Source organism: Daphnia pulicaria, chromosome 9 (genome assembly GCF_021234035.1).
Source record: "Daphnia pulicaria isolate SC F1-1A chromosome 9, SC_F0-13Bv2, whole genome shotgun sequence".
NCBI classification, from domain to species: Eukaryota; Metazoa; Arthropoda; class Branchiopoda; order Diplostraca; family Daphniidae; genus Daphnia; species Daphnia pulicaria.
The window spans coordinates 4,132,449-4,154,101 of record NC_060921.1 but is presented as its reverse complement, the minus strand read 5'-3'; the positions used below and the strand labels follow the sequence as shown (position 1 = coordinate 4,154,101).

The 21,653-nt window shown below is 37.4% G+C and overlaps 6 protein-coding genes and 1 long non-coding RNA gene across 8 annotated transcripts in view; 3 read left to right on the top strand and 4 right to left on the bottom strand.

The window, feature by feature from the left end:
- Positions 1-21,653, top strand: part of LOC124313083 (dipeptidase 1-like) — a 1,013,891-nt gene that overhangs the window by 187,163 nt on the left and 805,075 nt on the right. The gene's annotated exons all lie outside the window — the stretch shown is intronic.
- On the top strand, positions 924-1,400 carry LOC124313803. Its single transcript, XM_046778611.1, has 3 exons — positions 924-1,029; positions 1,097-1,310; positions 1,373-1,400. The coding sequence occupies exons 1-3, from the start codon at positions 924-926 to the stop codon at positions 1,398-1,400; spliced, it is 348 nt and encodes a 115-aa protein (XP_046634567.1).
- Positions 1,411-1,995, top strand: LOC124313802 (ankyrin repeat domain-containing protein 39-like). The gene is made up of 4 exons (XM_046778610.1): positions 1,411-1,504; positions 1,582-1,700; positions 1,758-1,898; positions 1,948-1,995. The coding sequence occupies exons 1-4, from the start codon at positions 1,411-1,413 to the stop codon at positions 1,993-1,995; spliced, it is 402 nt and encodes a 133-aa protein (XP_046634566.1).
- On the bottom strand, positions 2,450-4,044 carry LOC124313250 (heat shock factor protein-like). Its single transcript, XM_046778078.1, has 5 exons — positions 3,764-4,044; positions 3,614-3,690; positions 3,244-3,556; positions 3,037-3,186; positions 2,450-2,954 (listed from the first exon to the last, which is right to left on the bottom strand). Exons 2-5 carry the CDS (start codon positions 3,685-3,687, stop codon positions 2,604-2,606), a joined length of 888 nt encoding a protein of 295 aa, XP_046634034.1. The 5' UTR covers positions 3,688-3,690; positions 3,764-4,044; the 3' UTR covers positions 2,450-2,603.
- On the bottom strand, positions 4,138-6,129 carry LOC124313191 (minor histocompatibility antigen H13-like). The gene is made up of 7 exons (XM_046777981.1): positions 5,789-6,129; positions 5,557-5,655; positions 5,239-5,496; positions 4,995-5,178; positions 4,803-4,923; positions 4,546-4,734; positions 4,138-4,489 (listed from the first exon to the last, which is right to left on the bottom strand). The coding sequence occupies exons 1-7, from the start codon at positions 5,966-5,968 to the stop codon at positions 4,429-4,431; spliced, it is 1,092 nt and encodes a 363-aa protein (XP_046633937.1). The 5' UTR covers positions 5,969-6,129; the 3' UTR covers positions 4,138-4,428.
- LOC124312976 (ran-binding protein 9-like) lies at positions 6,381-9,132 on the bottom strand. 2 transcript variants are annotated; one of them, XM_046777602.1, is made up of 8 exons: positions 8,813-9,132; positions 8,621-8,732; positions 8,126-8,554; positions 7,946-8,058; positions 7,638-7,881; positions 7,304-7,566; positions 7,076-7,239; positions 6,381-7,001 (listed from the first exon to the last, which is right to left on the bottom strand). In XM_046777602.1, exons 1-8 carry the CDS (start codon positions 8,985-8,987, stop codon positions 6,756-6,758), a joined length of 1,746 nt encoding a protein of 581 aa, XP_046633558.1. In that variant the 5' UTR covers positions 8,988-9,132; the 3' UTR covers positions 6,381-6,755. The 2 variants fall into 2 exon arrangements, with proteins under 2 accessions (XP_046633558.1, XP_046633559.1); XM_046777603.1 differs by having other exon boundaries at positions 7,076-7,236.
- Positions 20,775-21,568, bottom strand: LOC124313629. The gene is made up of 3 exons (XR_006910913.1): positions 21,344-21,568; positions 21,127-21,215; positions 20,775-20,809 (listed from the first exon to the last, which is right to left on the bottom strand). It is a non-coding gene; the product is annotated as an uncharacterized LOC124313629 (long non-coding RNA).

Below are 21,653 nucleotides of genomic sequence, written 5' to 3'. Positions count from 1 at the left end.
AACCAGTTTTTCATTTCAAATATTCAAATAGGTCTAACAATGTTTTTAATCGCCAGGACTTGGGAGTCTCAATATTTTTAGGCCACGATTATTTGTCTAACAAAAAGAGTAAACGTAAACATGTAGTTGCATCAGCAAAGTCCTCTACCAATATATGCTAGGCCTATTTAGAACGAAAACAAATTTAGAATCGAATTTTTCGAGGATGATTCTTTCAAAATTAGCATTCGATATTTCATTGAAGATAAATACAAAAAAGAGGCAATTTAAAAAACAAAACTTAAAATATTTATAATTGATTAAATAAAAAAAAATGATCGTAAGAAGCTTATGCTTGACGCATCGGACCTTCGAAAGTTTCATCAAACGACCGCGACTTTCAAATGAATGTTTAAGAGGCAAATTAGTTTTCTACCTTTAAATCTATTTCTGTTGATTCCGCGAACAGATTATCACTTCACCTTGCTTCCGTATTTCCAAATTTAAATTTAGGACACTCCAGTACCGTGTTCCTTTCCCCATCTGCAGTCCGGGTGGTATTTCGGTTTATTTCCGGAGAAAGATTCCTAAAATTAGGAATTTTCAAGCATTGATAATACAGATTTTTTTCAATAATTAAAAAATGCAATTCACTTGACATTATCATTCTTCAACTGGGTCAACGGTTATCGTTATCTTCATTCGATCTTTCTACCTGATTGATTCTTTCAAATGAGACAACGCATTTCGTTCGTCAGTTGTTTCCGCCATTTTGAAACAACTGCTTGCTGACAACAAACGACAAAGTGTCAAGCCAAGAAAAAGACAAAGTTTTCTTTCAGTTCAGTTTCAAATTTCTTTCGTGTTTCACCTATTGTAAAGTTTACTGCACCAGAGAAATTTACTGTTGATTTAAAAAACTTCGGTTTTCACGAAGAAGACGAATGCCTTATGTTATTGTATCTGGAAATTTGAACCCTAACAAAAACGGCGTAGCTGGACAACCGTCAATCCCTCCAGGATGGAGAGTAGGAATTTCTGGATTAAAAGGTATTTTATTGATTCAATTAACATAATAAATTTAAACATTTTAATCAACAAATATTGTTTTGTTTAGCCTGTGATTTGGAAGATTTGAAAAGGTTTACCTATGAACAAGGGAGTGATGTGCACACAGTTTCATTTCGTCATCACCCAGTCGTGCTTTTAAATGCATTAGAAGTGTTAGGATACAGAGTCATAAGCTCATTTCATGTGAATCCAGATAGTTGTGTGTGGACTATGCGTAAAGATTTTCCAGAACCTTGCCCTGAGCCATCTGATGAAGAAGAGTAAAGTTTTGACCAAATTATCTATGTGAAATAATCTTAACTTTAAATCAATTTAATTATAGGAGTGATTCTGCCCCAGAGATTGATTAAAGGATAAAACATGGAGCAATGCACCCATCACAACTGCCAGCACACTGCATCTGCCAGTCAAACATTAGAAGAAATGGATTTTGAAAGAGGACCGTGGTCTGCTGGTAATAATTGGTTTATATTCTTCTGCCCAATTAATAACAACTAAAACCCCATTGTGTTCTGTATCTTGTTCCCACAGCACTTGATGGGGATTTGAACCGCCTTAGTAAGCTTCTGCAAAAGATGAATGCTGATGCAGTTGACACATCAGGATACAGTTCTCTGCACTATGCTTCAAGAGCTGGGCACTTGGAAGTTGTAAAATACTTAGTAGCACATGGTGCTAATGTTAATCTTTCTACACGGAATAATCAGAGTTCACCTCTTCATCGCGCCTGCCAACAAGGACATTTATTAGTGGTGAAATTTCTGTTGCAGAATGGAGCAGATGCTGGATTACAGGATTCTGATGGGTGTACTCCACTTCATAGAGCAGCGTTAGCTAATCGTACAGATGTATGTCAACTATTGATATCTCACAATCCGCAGCTTGCCCATATTTCAGATTTACGTAGCCGTTTACCAAAAGACTGCTGTTCAAGTGCCACTTTAAAACAGCTGCTAAATGCTTAATTTTGTTCTCAAACGTAAATGATTGAAACCAATCAAGTGCCTTTCAACATTCCACTTATTTGTGCTTTATTTCTTAAGTCGTCGATTTTTCCCATGTTTTACTCGATAAACTTAATTTCTTTGTTTATTCTGCGTGCCTTGAATTTTCACTTGCAGCAATCTTTAGATAAATCTAGCTGTAGTTTAATTTTGTAATCAGTTGCCAAATTATCTCACCGCTTTTTAGCTAGCTACGAAACTGCGTACTATGCTATAATCTTTGTTAAATGATCGTCTATTGCTTTTTCAGTGTACTTTTAAGTTGCTATTAACAAATACAAGAGAAATTTCCTTCGCTTGAATGCGGTTCTTTGCCATCTTTTGTTTTAGCTTAAGTAAAAAAATGTAGGTAAAAAGAATTACTGTTCTTATTGGTAACAATATATCAATGGGAATAAAGTATATCAGTTTATTAAAATAAAAAAGTGTTCTTTAGAGTATAATAAAATATACTACCTTCTACAATAAAATAGCTGTGTTTTTTTAAGGAAAACGAAAGGTAAAACTGTTACTATAAACGGTAAAATACAACACGGATATAGATTGTCACTAGTTTTTAGTATCATTGATGATACTGTCGTAACAATCCAAGAATTCAATTTCCACATCAACCTCCATCGACTCGAAACCATCATCGGCGGGAATTTCAACTTTTGGTATCGGCTGTAACAGGTCAGTGAGATTACCGGTATCATCGGATTGAGAGAAATATAGATATGGACTGTCCATCTCGTTCTTAGGAAGTAGCTCACTAATATTCCGAACTTGGCAATATATCTCGCTTGAAGACGGCATTTCTTTGCAACTTGTCGCATCCATTGGCGATTCAACCCGATAAAAGCGAAGTTCACTATGATCAATGTCAACACTTAGGTCAATCGAGTAGGCACTGTTTTGCTCCTATAATGAAAAAAGTACCATTCATTTCAAGTTCGCTCAATAACAAATGCATAATTAGACTCAATAAACGCTAAACTCTTACGTCAGTCTCAGGCACGTCTCGATTGAATTCCGACCTTTTCAGCATGTCAGTAGGCACTGTCGCTTCATTCCAATTTCTTAGTCCCTTTGATTCGTTCTCGAGATGTTCAATCGACAGCGGTAGGGATTGTGGTGCATTGCCATTGATATCCTAAAGAAATATAGAATATATGCTGTCATACTTTAAAGTTTGTAACAAGAAACCTACATTAGCGTTCTCTGCGACGGTATTTAAATAGCCAGATTTGCTTTTTTGGCGAGAACGTGTGACTAAAGTTAAGGAACCATAGTTACACGGACGAAAATGCTCGTGGGTGTAGGAAATAGAAGTAGTAAGGTGACATTCGCATACACACGGTTCTTGGCTGTGTTGGTGAATGCTGGCAGTTTTGCGAAATCCGTACATATTGAGCTGGCGAACAAAACTGCTCCACTGGATAGGTTTGAAAATTCTCCCTACACAGGTGCTGTCGCAAAATTTTGTCTTGTCTATAACGATGCTTTCTCCAGTATCATTCCATCTACGATAAAAACACGTGTGATTGAACGAACTCTTCGTTATTTAATTAAACGTCTACCTGATTGCACCATCAGTGCACTCATTCATCAGTTGCCAAAGTTTGTAGGGAAATGTGGAAAATTTGTTTGACATCCTCTGTAATTTCAATTTCATACACATAGTGTTATTGTTATTTACTGTGTATAATGAAGATGGAACAACTGCTTACCAAAAAGATGAGAAAAAAAGCACTTAAAAACTTTTGGAGACACGAATTACGTTCAGAGCAAGACTGTCAGCGACTAGACACCTTGGCAGTCAAGAGAAAAATGGGGAAAAGTTAAAAAAGGCGGGTAGTGGAGTTGTGGGAATAGTCCACTAGGCGGAGAAAATTGGTTAAAGCAACGTCTTTTAAATCAACGACTGCATAGGAGGCGGGATTTGATAAACAAAATATGGTTGCAGAACCCCAGTGGCTCGCCTCAAGGCATGGCGGGAAATATTTCCCAGAGTTCGCATGGCCAACAGCTGATCTACAATGGCTAATAATCTGCAACTTTTTTCTGTTTCTTTTCATCAGTTTGAAGTACAATAACATTACGATTATACCAATCAACCAATGTATTCCAGATGGACATAACTCTATTGGCATAAAATCTCTTTATCTATGTATCGTGTTGGTATACAGTGATGGTTGTTATACACATTAAGAGTGTGGAATACAGTCAACAGACAATTGTTTTCCTATTGTCAGGTAGCTCAAGTTAATTGGCTACATTAAACACACAAAACAAACACCATGAAAAAAATCATAATTATATAAACCAATGAGTGCTTGTAAGAAAGATTCTGGTGCGTTCATGATAATGGGTTATCTTTTCTTTCATACAAGACTCACTCATTCTTTTTAACTTCAACCTTGTTCTCTAGTGCTTCAGCCGGATGATCTTCATACCTAAAAATGTTAACAATCAATATTTTTGTTCTATCTCATAAAACAAATGCACTTACTTGAACAAGGTCTTGATGTCTCCTCTAACTAATGCCAAGAATAAAGGTGTTCCCAAACAAGCAGGGACAAGGTAGAGTAGTGCAGGCTGGGCATGACGGTAAAGGTGCATCACTAGAATTGTGGCCACCAATCCCATGAAGTAAGCAAAGAAAGTGGCATTGAAATAGAAGTTGGTTTTCCTCTTCAAACTAGATTGATAAGAAAGAGGAGATCATTTTCTGCCATCTACATATTATTGTTTGTTGATGAAAAACACCTGTTGTCAAAACGAAGCAGAAGGGCAATAAATATTCCTGGAATAACAATGTCACCCAGACCAAGCATGGCAAAATTGTTGGCATCCAATCCTTTCTCAAGTAAGTCTTGAGGGAAGACCACTAAAAATTAAAATAGTATGTGTGAGACAAAGAAATCAAGAAACATCAAGGAAAAATAAAAATATAATTACATTTAATAGGAGCCTCAAAGGATTTGGCAACAGTTACCATGACATTGGTACCAAATACCCAGAAGATGTCATAGAAGAAAAGACCTCCAAGAAGGATGCATCCAGTAACAACATTGTTCAAATGTAGAAGTTCAATTCCATTTACGGCAAAGGCAAATCCTAGCAAATTATTGGCAATCCAATGCTGTGCTCCCAATAGATATATTATTTATCTGAGCTGATTTTTAAGTATGCTTCTTTGTACCTTTTTCAGAAGGTACCAAACTCCAATTCCTGAGCAAAGTCCCATGCAAACTAGATCATGTGAAGTGAATTCATAGTTTAATAGATCTTCAGCCTGAGGTGCTTTGCCTTTGACCAACTGCAAGTGAAAAGGAATGTTTGGGACTGAGGCTGGGATCAATTTAGACACAACAGGACTCAACAGGTGTGTCAGGGCCAAAATACCCAGGAAGAAGAAGTAGCCTGTGAGGAGATAGTTTATGTAGTCTTTTGATATGATCTGCAATGGAAATTTAGTATGATTTGCTGTTTCAGATTAAAGTCTTTTAACCAATCTCACCTGGAAGAAAATATAAAGTCCAAATAACGCACAACTAGCGATTATGGGAAACATGGCAGCATCTTTCTGAGTCATTGTGTCAGGTTTCTCCCCAGATTCCTTGAAAAAGACGAACAATATTAGTACATGTTTCACCAGCCCCTGACACAAAACTGCTAAAGTTACAGAAACTATGAAATATATGATTAGGGATGACAATAACTTGAATTTATTTGGAACTGTTTGACTATACCTTTTGTTCTTTGTGATGCCGAACGGAACGAAAAGCACCAATCAAAATTGGTACGAGTGCCATAATAACTAAACTTCCATATGCGATAGCCATTCCCTCCGGTGTACTCGGCACTCGAGCCGTAGTATTAGCGGATGCATTCACGCTTTCTTGCACTTCTTCGGCGACAGGCTCGGCCATTTTCTTGAAGGATTACTTAAAACGTTTCGAATCTTGTCCTTAAAAGATATGACACTTGTTCGCAGTTTCTGTCAGTTGCTTTAACGTAAAAGAAACACGCGCAGCTAAAAAGTGACGTGTGAAAAGCCGAATGTAGACGAGGAGCCAGAATCAAAGTGACGTATACACAATACAACGCTGCCAGCTACCTTTAAATCTCTTTTTACCTTGCACGCACGACGCACCGCCCATGCACCGCCTACTCTGCTTTTGACTTATGAGAGTTCTGGCTGACTCCTCCTGTCCCGTGTGAAAAAATGCAGTTAAAGAAAAAAGAAACCGTCAAAATTTTTTATTTTAAAAGTTACATTTATCTATTCCTTGATAAGAATTTTAATATCTTCAGCAGAACTCAATGACAACATGGTTCGAATTCTTCGTGATCAGTGTACTCTTTAGTTGTCAATGTACTACACACTTTTAAAGACATTTGCACACCGGCAATGTCTGCCAGAAACGATACAAAATAAACAAAAGTGAGAGATGAGAGAGAAGACCATCAGATTCAAACACACGAATCTACCACCCAATGTGTAACAGAAATGAATGAATCAGCCCAAATGTGTAATGTGGGTATACAAAGAAACTTTGTAGCTTTTTTTTATATAGTGTTATTTTTTAGTTTGTTTGGTTGATTGGGATTCACAGTTAAGAGGGAAACAGCAGGACAGAAAAAAAAAAACGCAAAAATAAACATCAGACAACACAGTTCGCATTCGCACATTTCTTGGCCGAATGAAATTATTAACTAAGGTTGCAATAGATGATCAATATTAGCAAAGGCGCACGAGCCGAGACCGTTCTGGGCCATGAGTCGCAAAAGTTCTCTGGCATGTCCAATGGCCAGCTCCATGGGGGGCCTTCTGGGTAAGTGATGAGACTCCATTATGGCTGAGTTGAGAGCAGCACAAACGGGTTCTCGCTGGACGGGGTCAAGCTGTTCGCTAACTGGGCTTTTCCAAGGATCGGCATACGCCAATAAGCTAAAGGCATCCTAAAAATCATAAATAAAATAGAAATCATACATTAAAAAACTATATATTTAAATACACAAGCAACTTAACTAACCCTTAACATCTTTTTATTGGCATCGTTCTTTCCGTGTTGTCTTCGAAGAGTGACACTAAGGGTTTGCAACTCTTTGCCGAAGTCAAGTGTCCTCTCCATCGCTGCCTGGTTGCCACCACATAATTGGCGTCGTGTGCAATTGCTGGGACCTGCGACATCAACTTCTATTGCAGAATTGAACGGGAAATTAAGAATTTATAATGTTGTACGAAATATATTAATAAATACCCATTTCAAGGATGCTGTCTTCTTTTACGCCAGGATCTACCAGTGTCTCCCCAGTACCAGAATGTGAACCGTTCTGTGAGGCTCCATTCATTTCCACGTCATTATCCGTTTCTTCCTGCATATCTGATGACGCAGCAGTTGCAGATGACCCATTGAGATGTTGAGAAAAAGCTTTAGTGGATTGAATAACTGATGTTTGTACTGAAGAATGACCGGGACTCGAGCTTCGTGATCTCGAACGAGACCTTAAACTGGAGTGAGCTCTGAATGAAATAAATACAAATGAATTCGATTAAGTGAATAATATATAAACATATTCATTTTATTCAGGTACCCCTGTGAAGTTCCGAATCCACCATAATTTGGGCTCATGCTTGGACTACCAGAATTTTGTGATTTCGGACTTCTGTTGGTTGTTGAACGAACTTCTGAATCCGACCCGCCAACCATTTCAATGAACTGCCGAACTTTCAACAAAAACAACAAGTTGGGACGAGAATCAAGAAGGGTCGGATACAAAGTCTGTGTAGTCTCAATTGCTTCGCCCATCCTTCCACTCAACACCAGACGTTGGATTCCTGTGAGAAATGGAGAAATGTTAGAATTGTTATAGTTCATATTCATAAAACACGAGTTACTTACGTTGCCTATTTTTTATTGAAGCTACTTCTTCACCGAACTCTTGACCGGTGGATCGTGCAAACGCTTCAGCCGTTGAACAATAACCATGATGTACTAAATATGTGGCTATCATTCTGAAAAAAGAATAATTAAACATTGAGAAAATTGAACAAAGAAATTGAACACTAACTGTATATCTACCTTTGTAATGAAGCTTCCCAATGACCTTGTTTGTCGGGAATGGGGTAATTAAGAATGGTGGATGCAACACGCGCCCTGAGTTCTCTCATATCATCTTCGATGTCATATACAAAGGGAGACTGACCAAAGTTGGTGTCTACAATTTCTCCTGGAGTCTGTAATCCAACGGTGGGGTACAGGTTTGAAGGCAAGTCGGCAAAGGCCGTTCCAAGATTGTGTCCATTCTTTGTGTAAAAGCAAGTGTTATCGATGAGATTGACTCCACAGCCGATGACGTCGTTTGTTGTGAAAGTTGGTCCATAAGGTTGACCAGAACCAGATGAGCAAAACGAGTGACCATCATCACCATGATAACCATAAGAATGTTTATCCCAGCCAGGTAACCGATTCATGTTAACTCCTTGAGCTGACAGACCAATTCCCATATACCTACACAAAACCAAGAGGAGATGAAAATGAGAAAATTTTTTTACTATTAATACATCTAATGCATACCCATCTCGTCCTTTGCTGACAATTTTTACTTCAAAATAATACAGACCACATGCTGATGGAATAGGATGAGTAGCTCTTACACTTGCAGCATCTTTGTGTGTTTTTCCGTAACCTAACATGGATAAGAAAAGTCTTATTTATCTCAAAATACACCAATAAATGCTTTAAATTTAGACATTCTTTCAGAACTACCTTTATAATGAACTCTAAGATTATTTTGTGACAGGCCAATGAAATTGTATTTATCTTTAGAACTCCAACAGCGAGGCAGTGGCGTGTCCTCTTCATTAACGAAAGGATAAAGCATTTTAAGGCGATCCAAGCTGTTAGACGTCGCTGATCCACAGCTGCTAGAGGAGTTCTCCATTTCGCCTTAAGACTTTTAATTCACTCCTCTCGAAAAACTCGACAATTTGTGTAAGTTTTCTTTACAAAAAAGCAATGCTACGACGTTTTTATTCACGATCACTTATCAGCGAAACAAAACAGACAACCTTTGTCAGAATACTGTGTTACACTCACTAGATGGCTAATTGACGAGGTTTTAATATTTGCCGTTAGGTGGCTCTTGGCCGCTACTAAACAAACCGGCAACCGCTATTTTTGTTGTTGAAGAATAATTTTTTCGTTCAAAATATTAATTCGAACGTGAATTGTTTTATTCTCCAAGATTTTTGTAAAGGGAATTTAATTTCAAATCGAAAAAGAAAATCATCCCTTAAACAAATAGGGGGTAACACTGTAACAGAAACATGCCTTGAGGCTTGAGGATAACTAAAGTCTAAACTCTAAAGGAAGTCTTCTCTTCGTCTGCACGTCCAACAATCCATGATGACAGTCACGTGCAACAAGCAATGAGTGAATGTAGTAGTAGTACCACTAGTACTTTCTCTTAGTAAGGAACATGAAATATGGAGAATGGAAATGGTAATGTATTAAATACTTTTTAACTTAACTGCTTAGTAAAAAGATATGGTAAAAAGCTGAATGTTCGGTTTTTCTGTGCATGATGATATATCCATTTAAACCGAACTAGAGTCTCTGATAATTTTGATGAATGGATTATCTGATGAAACCCATGTGTGTGCTTTATAAAAGTGTTTTATAAATTAGCGCTAACTCTGCATTTTCTCTATTCAAACAGGAAGTTGGATGCTAAGTGCAAAATTGAACTGTGGTAGTTGTCGATGATAAGATGAGTTGATCTTCTGAGTATGGTATCGTTCTGGTTTAGTTCACATCTCTGGTTGTGATATGTTCATTGATGTCTTAAAAACCAGATACATCAGCTGGACTTGCATTCAATACTTTTTAATTTTTCTTAATTAAAGCCAGAATGTTGTTCTACAGCTCAAATTGCTCCATGGAACAGTGGAGCAACCTTATACGGCTGCAACTCCTGGATGGTGGACATGGTAATTATTTATTTATTTTACAGTTGAAGTGGTGTAGTAGGTTATAGTGATGAGTTACGTAATTTATGTCTTCTTTCCCCATCTGAAAACATGTGAGGTATATTTAACGTTTTACTGAGGTTAAACTTCCATGCTGAAGCATTGCATTTCTTTGATCTCTTTTGATAGATTTTTATTGTATTTCAATTCAGCTACCATCAGATTGCTTCGTTTGTTGGATGTGGTTGAGCTTCCTCCTGCTCCAGCTTGGGAGATGTAACTTTTCTTCAGTAATGGTGGGTTCATTTTCTACCAGGTGTAACCCCTTGCCCTGAGACCTCTCTTCCTTCTTTGATTGGTTGCTTGGCTAAGAGGGACATTATTCTTCAAATGTGTGTAATATTGTTAGCAACTATGTTGGCAGTATAAGAATAAATCTGATAACATTTTGATAGGGATGGGGTATGTGGCAGTCGTGGTATAGGGGTGAAGTTTCTTGGGCTGTCATTCGTATTCTTGGGACAAGGCGTAAGTCGAAATTTGTGTTACAACTGATGGCGCGCGGTATCTCCAGTCGTTGTCCTATACACGTGCTGGTCGACTAGTGCCTACATTACTTTAACACTGGAAGTGTTTGCATCGTTGGACTGTAATGGCGCCTATTCCATGCCGTCCTGGAATAAACCTCCTACAATTATTGCATTTGCCAAGTTCTTTGTCTGTAATTTAACCTAGTTCCATACTTCTAGGTTTTTTTTTGCTGAACTCGGGTCAGAAGAAGGTGCTATCATTATCTTCAGTGAGTATTCTGTTTTGGGTGTTTTTCTACTTATGTGTTTAGTCATCTGTGTGTCACCTGAATTCAAGATTATAATCTTTAACTCTGATAATTTATCGGAGGGATATTTTGAATAGGGCTTTTTCAGTTACCAATATTTTATAATTTTCTAGGTGATTTGATGTGCATCTCTGGCTTTGTCAGTCGTCAGATTTGATTGGTGGTGAGTTCATTACAATATAGCGAACACGTTTCATATGATGAGAACCTAGGCTAGAGTTTTGAGATACTTCGATGCTGTCATGAAATTACTCCTTTCGTTCATTACTGAATTAAATTTAAAAAAAATTGCATTAGCTATTCTTTTTTCTCGCATTTAATGTTTTTAATGTTTCATTTTAGGTAATTGTTTTCTGATTGTTTACTTTGTTTCCGTACAACGTCGAGTAAGTTTTTAAATATTTTAGTGGGATTTGATTTTAATGATAGTTAGTAATAAGTGATTATTCCCTATCCGAAAATATCTGAAGTATATTTAGTGTTGAAGCATTTCTCTTTTATCTCTTTTGATGGAATTTCTTTATATTATAATGGATCATTAGATTGTTTTTGTTGGATGTGGTCGAACTTCCTGCTGCTCCAGCTTGGGAAATGTAATATCATTTCTAAAATGGTGACTTCATTTTCTACTAAGTGTAATTCTTTGCCCTGAGATCTCTCATAGCATAGAACATTTTCTTTCATTATTGAAATCTGTCTATGTAGACTTAAACATCCTAACCTAATATTTTACTAAACAAAATTGAGGTTTAATTTTTTAAAGCTTGACACGACTAGTTTACTGTTTTTATATATTTGACAAGAGGGGAAATTATGTTGCCATGAAATGCTCATTGAATTGTCTCGTTACCATCACAGTGGGTAAGCAAGGTGTACCGAAATCAGTCGCCACAGACTTTGCACGTAGGACATTGTTACCATGATGTTAAACGAATATATTTTCATAATCCAACAGGCGGAACTGCTGAATCAGAGGGGATGATTCCACGCTCTATACATTTCATTTTTGTTGAAAATGAAAAAAAAAATGAAACGCATAGCACGGGGGATCATCCCCTCTGATTCAGATCCATGCAACTCAACAGTCAGTTTTCGAAGATATTAAACAACTTATCCAATCGGCGTTGGACGGTTACAACGTTTGCATTTTTGCCTACGGTCAAACTGGTTCAGGCAAAACGTTCAGGGGGTGTAAGTAAACGGCGGTGTTTGTTTTATTTGAACATGGTTGTCTTGTGCTGAAAATGATATCTTTCTGGTTCAGTTCACATCTCTGATCTTGATATGTCCATTGATGTCGTAAAAACCAGAAACAGTTGGACTTGTTTTCTACATTTTTTAATGTTACTCAACTAAAGCCAGAATGTTGTTCTATACATAGGTCAAATTGCTCCATGGGAGAGTGGTTCATTCCCACCTTCTATGGTTGTAATTGCTGGATAATACATTGGACAATCTATGGTAATTATTTCACAGTTAAAGTGGTATAGTTGGTTATAATGATGGGTTACGTAATTTATGTCTTCTTTCCCCATCTGAAAATAAGTGTAGTATTTTTAACGTTTAACTGAAGTTAAACTTCACTGCTGAAGCATTGGGTTTCTTTGATCTTTTTTGATAGATTTTCTTTATGATTATAGGTACTATCAGCTTGTTTTGTTTTTGCTGGATGTGGTTGAACTTTCTGCTGCTCCAGCTTGTGAGATGTAATCATTTCAATAAAGGTGAGTTCATTTTCTACTAGGTGTAATCCCTTGTCCAGAGACCTCTGTCTTCTTTGATTGGTTGCTTGGCTAAGGGGGATATTATTTTTCAAATGTGTGTAATATTGTTAGCAACTATGTTGGCAGTATAAAAATTAATCTGATAACATTGTGATAAGGTTGGGGTATGTGGCAGTCTTGGTATAGGGGTGAAGTTTTTTGGGCTGTCATTCGTATTCTTGGGACAAGGCGTAAGTCGAAATTTGTGTTACAACTGATGGCGCGAGGTATCTTCAGTCGTTGTCCTATACACGTACTGGTCGACTAGTGCCTACATTGCACTGGAAGTGTTTGCATCGTTGGACTGAAATGGGCATATGCCATGCCGTCCTGGAATAAACTTCCTACAATTATTGCTTTTAGTTCCTTGTCCGTAATTTAAGTTTCATATTTCTAGTTTTTTTGCTGAACTCGGTCCGAAGAAGATGACATCGTAATCTTCGGTGAGCATTCTATGTTGGGTGTTTTTCTACTTATTGCAAATGATGTGCTTAGTCATCCGTGTTTCACCTGAATTTATGCTTATAATCTTTGACTTTGATGATAAATGGGAAGGATATTTTGAATAGGGCTTTTTTCAGTTACTAATATCTTATAAATTTCTAGGTGATGTGTATCTCTGGATTTGGTTATTTGTGCTATTGTCAGACTTGGTTGGTGTTCTATTAATTCCAGTAACCTGATATTTTATTAAAAAATTGTAGGTGTCATTTTTTAAAGAGTGATATCACTAGTTAAATGTTCATATATATTCGACAGAGGGAAAATTTTGCCATGAAATGTTCATTGGTGTTCAATTACTATTTTATTCCACTTTCATTAATGAACATACAGAAGTATTGCTAAAGAAGGATGTTGACTAGGAATTAGATATTGTGTAAGGGCGAAGTGGATTCCTTGTTACATTTTCTGTTTTCTCGTTTCGTTTATTTGAAATCGGTGTTATTGTGCCAGAAGCTAGTGTGGTTTAATGTTACGTTCACTTGGGTTTTATAATAACGATAAGAAAATACTACCATGTCTGAATAATATATGTGACAAGTCAAGAGACAATGACGAAAATTAAGTTCAGTGAAACAGAGGTGAAGCCTTGAGAAGAATAAATCAGCATCAACCATCATATGAAATTCATTGATGACTTGAAGCAACTAGGTTAGAAGTAATTGAACGTTAAGGAAAGGGCTAAAATCTTGTAACACCTGTAATTAACGCAGCACTTAATAATTAGTATGATTATGAAAAATCAATTTCAGGTTTAGAAGACAAATGTCGCATAAAACGTAACGTGAAATTTGCACTACACCTTCCTTCACACCATACATCACAATGCCACACATATATCCTTTACCAATGCTCGCTGGTATCTGAACTGCAATGATGCGGCCGTTCTGTTATCGTTGCCTGATGACGGATATAATTAATTGATCTGTATCCGTTATTGCTTATTGCAATTCCGCAATAGAAGCCAACGGGTATTATAACATTTTTTTTTAGGCCTGTTACGAAGCTGTTCTGCACTACGATCGTCACTTCCTGTAGCTCAAACTAAACTAGGCATTATCGTCTCTTGGGTAACTTCTACTTCCGCCTGCTGTGCAATAGAAATTATTAAAGTAATTTCTTTTTTTTTGTATGATTTATTGCTCCCATCAGCCCTAAATATATGAGCAACACGTTCGCTCATATCGAACTTAGGCTAAAAAATCATTTTGAATTTCTCAGTAACAAGAGAAAATTTTACCGTAAGACGTTTCGCCACTAGGTAATGTGATTCAAAATCAGCTGATCAACTACTCCCCTCCACCATCAACAATTTATTACCTCTTTTTCCTTGGCTCCTATATATCCATGCCCATGGCACTTTCAGGTTTTAGTTCATGGAAACTTGGAAAGTTGAACGAATAAGCGCTTTAAAAATTATTCGTTGTTGTCAAGTAGGTGAGGTGTGTTATAGTATGCCATTGTTATTTTCCTATACAAATAACCATTTATGAAAATTTTATTTTAAACATGATATAAAAATAAACAAACACGATTGAAAAGATGAGGGAATATTAAATGGTTCAAATACATTAACTAAACTATTATATCACGAAATATTGAAAAATATTTGAACTATGATTTAGAAGAGAAAAGTACATGTCCAATATTACTAGAGAACTAATATTAATCATACTTAATTGTTAACTTACAAATTAAACAACCCTCCACAACTTTTTCTCACATCATGACTATGAGCCTTTCAAGTCCCCGTTCGACTAGAGCCTTCAACATCCCCCTAGTTATCACAGCGGGTGAGTAACTACCGGCGAACGTTGCTTAGTGGTTAGTTAGGGAAACAGGCCCACAGAAAAGAAGGAAGCCCAGATATGCACTTGTTATCTACATCTACCTAAATTATAGATATTGATCGAAAGCAAGTTCTTCTTTAACCGTCAACTTCTTCAAATTGAAGCACAATGGCAAAGGATTAACCAGAAATTAAATAAAATGACTAACTAAGAATGCAGTAAAAAAAAGATAGGGAGGAGATACCTGGTATAAGATGAACATCTCTCTGCATATTCCACTAGTGGGTAAGGTCTGGAACAGTGGCAAGGGATTTAACTGAAAAGATTATTTAAATGTCAATTTTAAAATAAGATTGCATTGACAGCAAGCAATACCTCAAATGAATCAATTGAAAGGAACCACAGAAAGGAAGAGCTCAGCTGCTCAGGTAGGTAAGTACTTGCAAAATGGTATGTCTGCAATATCAACATTGTTGGAGTGAAGTATTAAACGACTATGTTGTATGCACAACTTGGTCTCAACACGCCGCGGCGGTACTTACCGCCGCCTGACGGGACAACCACCGCGGCGGTACGTACTGCACGGGTACGTATGTACGGGGTCTCAGCCATTTTTGATGGGCGGTGCTTAATTTCTGATCAATTTGTAGACGACGCTCACCAAAATCACCCTTTTCGTACTGCCTACGGCTGACTACAACCCTCTTTCGCCCTTATGGCCGAAGGGCGAAATACGAAAAGGGTGATTTTGGTGAGCGTCGTCTACAAATTGATCAGAAATTAAGCACCGCCCATCAAAAATGGCTGAGACCCCGTTTTGAAATGGGAGGCGCTTATTTGAACTTTGAATGAGAAATACACATAGTTAAAATCTTCAAAAATTTCCGACGGCTGGGTGTAGTACGGAGCCTTTCCCCCCTTTCCTGAACCGTCAGGCCGCTAGAGGCGCTGTGACGGCCGGGTGTGCCCTCACCCTTTCTGACGGCTAGGTGTACCCTCCCTCTTTCTGACGGCTGGGTGTACCCACCTTTCCAGAACCGTCAGGCCGCTAGAGGCGCTGTGACATTTAATGGGGAATACATTATTCAAAATGTTTTTTTTTTTTTTTAATATTTGTATGTTCCAGTTACCTATCCAGAAGTACTTTGCTCAGCGTTAAGTTAATTAATTTTTAGAAATAAATAAAATGCAATTGAATATGTTTACACAATAAGTACTCTCAGCAACATATTTAAATAGCTAATATTTAAAGATTTGGCTGATAGCACATCATACTTTTCCATTTCGCAATCCCTCCTTGATAATTAATTTAAAATTTCTTTCTTTTCTCCAAATTATTACTTTACTTCAAAGTTCAAACACTATATTCTTCCCTCGACCTTACTGAAAGATTTTCATCTCTACACTTCAGCTTTAACTACATTCTGTGCAGACTTGTGCTGAAATTGTACAATACAAATTTAAAAAAAAACACATTATGAATAAGGTAATAGATCATTAGATCCCCGATTATATGTCACAGCGCCTCTAGCGGCCTGACGGTTCAGGAAAGGGGGTAAAGGGTCCGTACCATGGTGTATTAGTATGGTGGGGGAACTTTTGTTGGAATCGGCTATCTCGAATGAAGCCAGTTTCCGGACAAGAGGCGGAGCTTAGTGACAAAGGCAGAGGATTTTCCAGTGTTACCCGAAGGGTTACTGGTAAAAGTTTCGTTTGCAGTATGGTTTACATTGGTATGGTTTTTACATGTGGTTTTTTTACATTGGGCACCCTCAGTTCTCGTAACACTACACAGATGGCTTTTTTCAGTTCTCGTAACACTACACAGATGGCTTTTTGCAGTTATCGTAACACTATATAGATGGATGCACTAGTTTTTGGCAATTATTGATTGCAATCAACAATTTAATTGCATTTCAATGGCAGTAATCGGTAGCTTACAATTTTTTACATCTATTTTGAAAATTTGGCTGCAATCGATTCAGGCGTTTGATCAAACGGAGTTCTTGTTACTTTTTGACAGAATTTCAATAGCTGTTACAGCAGACGATAATACAGAGACATGTGACAGCTGACAGGGATATAAACGTAACGTGACAATCGACTTGAAGCCCGTATGATAAAATAAAATTTATAGTCAAAGTAGTAGTACTGTGTTCTCTGTCGGTTATAGTTCAAAACGAGTGTTATTATTTCGTAATCACTAACTATAGCGACCATAGCTGTTGGAGTAATATTGTACGATAGAATATAAGTAACTGTATGTTATCATTTAAACGCTATCAATCTCCAGTAAAAGAAGTGCTGATAGGTAGTTACTTACATTTAATTTTAACAAGATCCGGTGTGACGTGGGGTGGCGGGGCGAAGCCTCCGCCGCACCAAAGTCACGCCTTACCCTTACGCCGCGCCATATCATATTAGGTTTTTTGGAATTGAATTTGTATTTAATGTTTGGATAGAAACATGCGGAAATATGCTTTTCATCTCTTTCTCGATTTCTGCATATTAAATTTCTCCGGAAACTAAGGGCATAACATTTTTGTTTTAAATATTATTAATTAATCTTAATAATAGGCCTACCTTTATAACAGAATATTATTATTATTCTATAACTATTCTCTAGCTCTGCCTTTATAAAACTATACCAATACAGCAATACTACTATACCAACTAGTATACCCTTAACATTCCCTTCGGGTACCTTGCGGCGTACGTACGCTGCCTACAGTGCCGCTAGATGGTGTTTGTATTGTTTTTAAAATGGCGAAATGTGTGAACGAGTTATGTCATCTTTTGTATTCGAATTTTCATGTTTTACTGCTCAAAACCAACCAATTATTTACATGTAAGCTATTTTGATTTTTATAACTAGGTAGTAGCAAATTTTCTATTACTCACTGTGTACTTGACCAATTGACTAATTGTGTACTGTACTTGGAATTCTAGAAAATGTACCTGCCGTCTAGTCATCAGATTAAATGCTCAAAACTTCTGTAACTCACACCCCCAGCTTCATCTGCATCATCCTCTCACATTTTAGACAAAACCTCTAGCGGTTTTGCCCAAAAATTGTGGCATAGGATGTATAGTTACAGGTAAGCATAACCTTCGGATTTTAATACCTCATCATCCATCAATGCAATCAAATAATTTCAAAATTCACACCAATTTGATTAACAGGTTCATTCTGGCCTGAACAATGTTTACACCTTTAAACCCTTTTGGTGTTGCATGTTGTTGTTGTTGTTGTTGCATGTTGCATGTTGCATCATGAAATTCTATTGCTGCCATTCCCTTCATCTCCCACTTCACAGCTACAAGAAATGAGTAATAGGAAGCCTACAATAGATTGAGGTAAAGGTGTGCTTCTATGTTCTTGCTTTATCATGTTATTAACTTTGGATTCCACCTTGGTCGTGGGTATTTATGGGCCTCATTGCAATGTTAAAACCTTTTCTGTTCTTTGCTTAGAAATCAATAGGTTGTGTGATATGCTATTGCAATTTCATACATTTTTAAATGGTTTGGAATCCTGGGAGTATGCTGACTACTAGCTCCGTTCAACATTTGGTCTTGTACAGTCGCATTTTTAGCCATACTTCTCCGCCATCCGTTTTTTAGTGGAGAGTCGGAGAGGTTGATCCAAAATCCTTCAGTATGACGACAAAATCTTATTTTTTTTCAAGCTTCCTTTTAATTTCCAACTCCATTTTTTTACAGCATTACTCGTTACATCTCTGAGATCGCGATTCGGCCGCCGATGTCGATGTTCAACGCAGTTTCTTTATTGGAATTGTGTGGTCCTGGCAAGGACATCCTTAAGCCAACGCTTTTGCCATGACAGAAGAGGGACTTCCACCAACGTTGTGCTCCATCCTTATCTTCACGACGTACGCTCATCTGGCTTCTCTGCTTCTATGCTGCCACTCAACTTGTCCTACTTCACCGATGACTTAGGCCACTTCAGTGGTCGCATCCGTCTGTCGAGACACACCTGTAGTAACTCACCACGGATTATGCCCAGGTACCAGACAATTGACTTATTTTCGTAGATTATATACTAGTGATCTACTTTGATCTACTTGCGTTAAACTCTATGTCTGTGTAGTAATTCTAAAATCAGGCCATTCTTGCGTGCAAAGTATTATTAGACGTTTCTTTTTTCTAACGCTAGATGGCTTTACGATCATTTTCAGCCGTCAAAACAGTCAGTTTTAGTTACTTTTGCACATCTCTTTAAACATTTATCGGCAGTTATTGTGTGGAAATTTTTTAGTGGTAACTGACGATAACTATTCCGCCAACAAAGCTCACTTGTTAAATTATCGATTTTTGCTTTTTTTTTCTACTTCTGGTTTTCTCATTTCAGTCAGTAGTTCAGTAAATATTTATTCGACGCACAAACAAACCACATATTCGTGATCCTCGTTAACTTTGTGGTAAAGTTCATGTTATTATTTCTACGTTTTCGTACTTCCGGTTTTGACAATTTTCCTGAATATAGTTCAGGGAAATTTTCGATTTTGGCTAAATTTTGGATTTCGTTAAAATAACATGTAATCGACCCCAAATTTTATGGAGATCACGAATATGTGGTTAAATTGGACGACAGCTCAATGGTTGAGGCGCTGTGGTTACTTCCGGAATTTTTTTTTGGACTAGCAAGTGAGCTTTGTTATGTGTACTGTTCTCAATAATGTTAGGTGGATTTTAAGCAATTTACAGCGCGCCTTTAAAGTTTTGAGCTAAAAAACCAGAACAATGAAACTATATGTATTATGTGACTATTATGCAACTTTTATTGGCATGTCACTTAATAAGAATTTTTTGTCTTTATTCAGGTAATTCAGATGAGACGTCGAGAAGATGGAATTCCGAGACTCGTTATCAACGTGGATCATCGTATTGTTGGTATTATTTCATCTGTGTTAGTGTTAGTTAACCCGTTGGCTGCCACGCCTTTGTTCTCCCCTAGCTCCTTAGCACGGGCCGCGCTGTTCGGTCTCGTGGTTTTCATGCCGCGGGGTCGGACAGTCGCACCAGCCCCAGATTCGCCGAAAGGCCCTGTTAGGCAATGCACCATAGGGACTTCCCCCTTGTCGATGCGGTGATGGATTCTAGAGGTTGTGCATTCCATCTTCTCCTGTCACCGTGTCAGCCCGGACTTGTCAGCAATGGCAAGTCCCACCTTGGTCATTGATCCTTCTGACGTGGCGCGTAGAGTAGTAGAAGAACAACCTACGGGTTGTATGGCGTAGCAGACAACGGGTTAACTAATTGTATGTGTGTATGTATTTATGTTATGTTATGTTTGTAGATAGTGGAGGAATTGTGGGTGAAGGTGGGACAATATAAGCAATTCCATACAAAATTGATATAGATGTCATTTATTTTTCTTTATTTCACTAGCGAAGCATTGAAACCCCACCGTAAAATCAAACACAATTACATGGATAAGAATTTTGGATACCATGATATCAGTTTGCAATAACTTTTACTATTTATGAAGAAAAATATATTAAAAATATGTTTGATTCTATAAACAGAAAAACTTTGCAACATCAACCACAAATTCCAAATGGACACACATTCTACCCATAACTAACAAGTGAATTGAACACCTTTTAAATTGGCAAATTCTGACTGAATATCTTATCTTAGCATGTGATCTGTAGTCCTCATTTCCACCACAAAAACACCACAATCCAAAATCTTGTCAGGAATCTAGAGCCAACCATTCAGGATAATGCCAGCACCACAGACTGGATAGAAGCAGCTCACCACACCAGCACAATGAACTGCATGCAGTAGCTCATCACACCAATCAATCGTCAGCTGGCTGCAACAAAACCATGAGCACAAAAGACAGCATTGCAGAAGCTCTCACCTGGCTGTGAAACCTATTTGACAAATTTTCAATTACTTAAGATGAACAGATATATATATAACTCTCGTGCAAAACAACACCAAGACAGGAAAGTTGAAGTAAAACTATGTGGTCCCTCAGTAAAGTCTCAGAAACTTTCCAAAGGGATCTAGAATTTCAATATAAGTCTAGTAAAAAAAACTTTTGAAAGTTAAAACCAATGGATGGCAAACATAAAACAACAGGTCCAATTGACTTTTCTCAAAATTCAACACTAAAGCAAAGGGATCTACTATCTGGTCAATAGCTAAAATTTTATCCTTCTAGTTGGAAAGTGGAAAAAAAAATTACTTCTTCTTTAAGTATTTCAGCAAAGGATGGGATGAAACATACAGCCGTTACACGTAGCAATGGATGACATTTTACTATTTTGTCTGAAGCTAGCCATGTGATCATATCTCATATGACTTGCCCAAGTGGAAATAGGCAAGATGCAGAGTAAAGCCATGTAAATTAATACATCAATATTTTACATACAATAAACTTAAATGATCTAAACAAGAATTACCTTATTTATTTCCGTCAAAATGTTAGAGATTGAGCATACAACATACAACGGCGTCCTGCTCCTGGCTCAATGTCTTGGAATACAATGGCGATTCCACGTCACTCCAATTCACTTTCAGATGTGTCCACCAGGTGGCGGAGTTTCGGGACTAAAATTTAAAAAATTGTTGGAGTTTTACTGTCGGGAGTTCTACTGTCGGTATTTTTAAAAATAAAAATAAAAGGAGTTCTTATAATCTTATGTCTTTGGAGTTCTACTGTCGCTGGAGTTCTACTGTCGCAAACAAAGAAAATTTCAAAATTATTTCAAA

Coding starts and splice junctions, on each gene's coding strand:
- LOC124313191 (XM_046777981.1), bottom strand. CDS start 5,968: ATGGCCGAGCCTGTCGCCGAAGAAGTGCAAGAAAGCGTGAATGCATCC. Junction 4,924..4,994: donor CTTTGAGGCTCCTATTAAAT/GTAATTATATTT, acceptor TTTAATTTTTAG/TGGTCTTCCCTCAAGACTTA. Junction 4,490..4,545: donor GACATCAAGACCTTGTTCAA/GTAAGTGCATTT, acceptor TAACATTTTTAG/GTATGAAGATCATCCGGCTG.
- LOC124312976 (XM_046777602.1), bottom strand. CDS start 8,987: ATGGAGAACTCCTCTAGCAGCTGTGGATCAGCGACGTCTAACAGCTTG. Junction 8,555..8,620: donor GTCAGCAAAGGACGAGATGG/GTATGCATTAGA, acceptor GGTTTTGTGTAG/GTATATGGGAATTGGTCTGT. Junction 8,059..8,125: donor TGGGAAGCTTCATTACAAAG/GTAGATATACAG, acceptor TTCTTTTTTCAG/AATGATAGCCACATATTTAG.
- LOC124313250 (XM_046778078.1), bottom strand. CDS start 3,687: ATGTCAAACAAATTTTCCACATTTCCCTACAAACTTTGGCAACTGATG. Junction 3,187..3,243: donor CCGTCGCAGAGAACGCTAAT/GTAGGTTTCTTG, acceptor ATATTTCTTTAG/GATATCAATGGCAATGCACC. Junction 2,955..3,036: donor GAGACGTGCCTGAGACTGAC/GTAAGAGTTTAG, acceptor TTTTCATTATAG/GAGCAAAACAGTGCCTACTC.
- LOC124313803 (XM_046778611.1), top strand. CDS start 924: ATGCCTTATGTTATTGTATCTGGAAATTTGAACCCTAACAAAAACGGC. Junction 1,030..1,096: donor AGGAATTTCTGGATTAAAAG/GTATTTTATTGA, acceptor TGTTTTGTTTAG/CCTGTGATTTGGAAGATTTG. Junction 1,311..1,372: donor GAGCCATCTGATGAAGAAGA/GTAAAGTTTTGA, acceptor ATTTAATTATAG/GAGTGATTCTGCCCCAGAGA.
- LOC124313802 (XM_046778610.1), top strand. CDS start 1,411: ATGGAGCAATGCACCCATCACAACTGCCAGCACACTGCATCTGCCAGT. Junction 1,505..1,581: donor AAGAGGACCGTGGTCTGCTG/GTAATAATTGGT, acceptor TTGTTCCCACAG/CACTTGATGGGGATTTGAAC. Junction 1,899..1,947: donor CGTTAGCTAATCGTACAGAT/GTATGTCAACTA, acceptor CCCATATTTCAG/ATTTACGTAGCCGTTTACCA.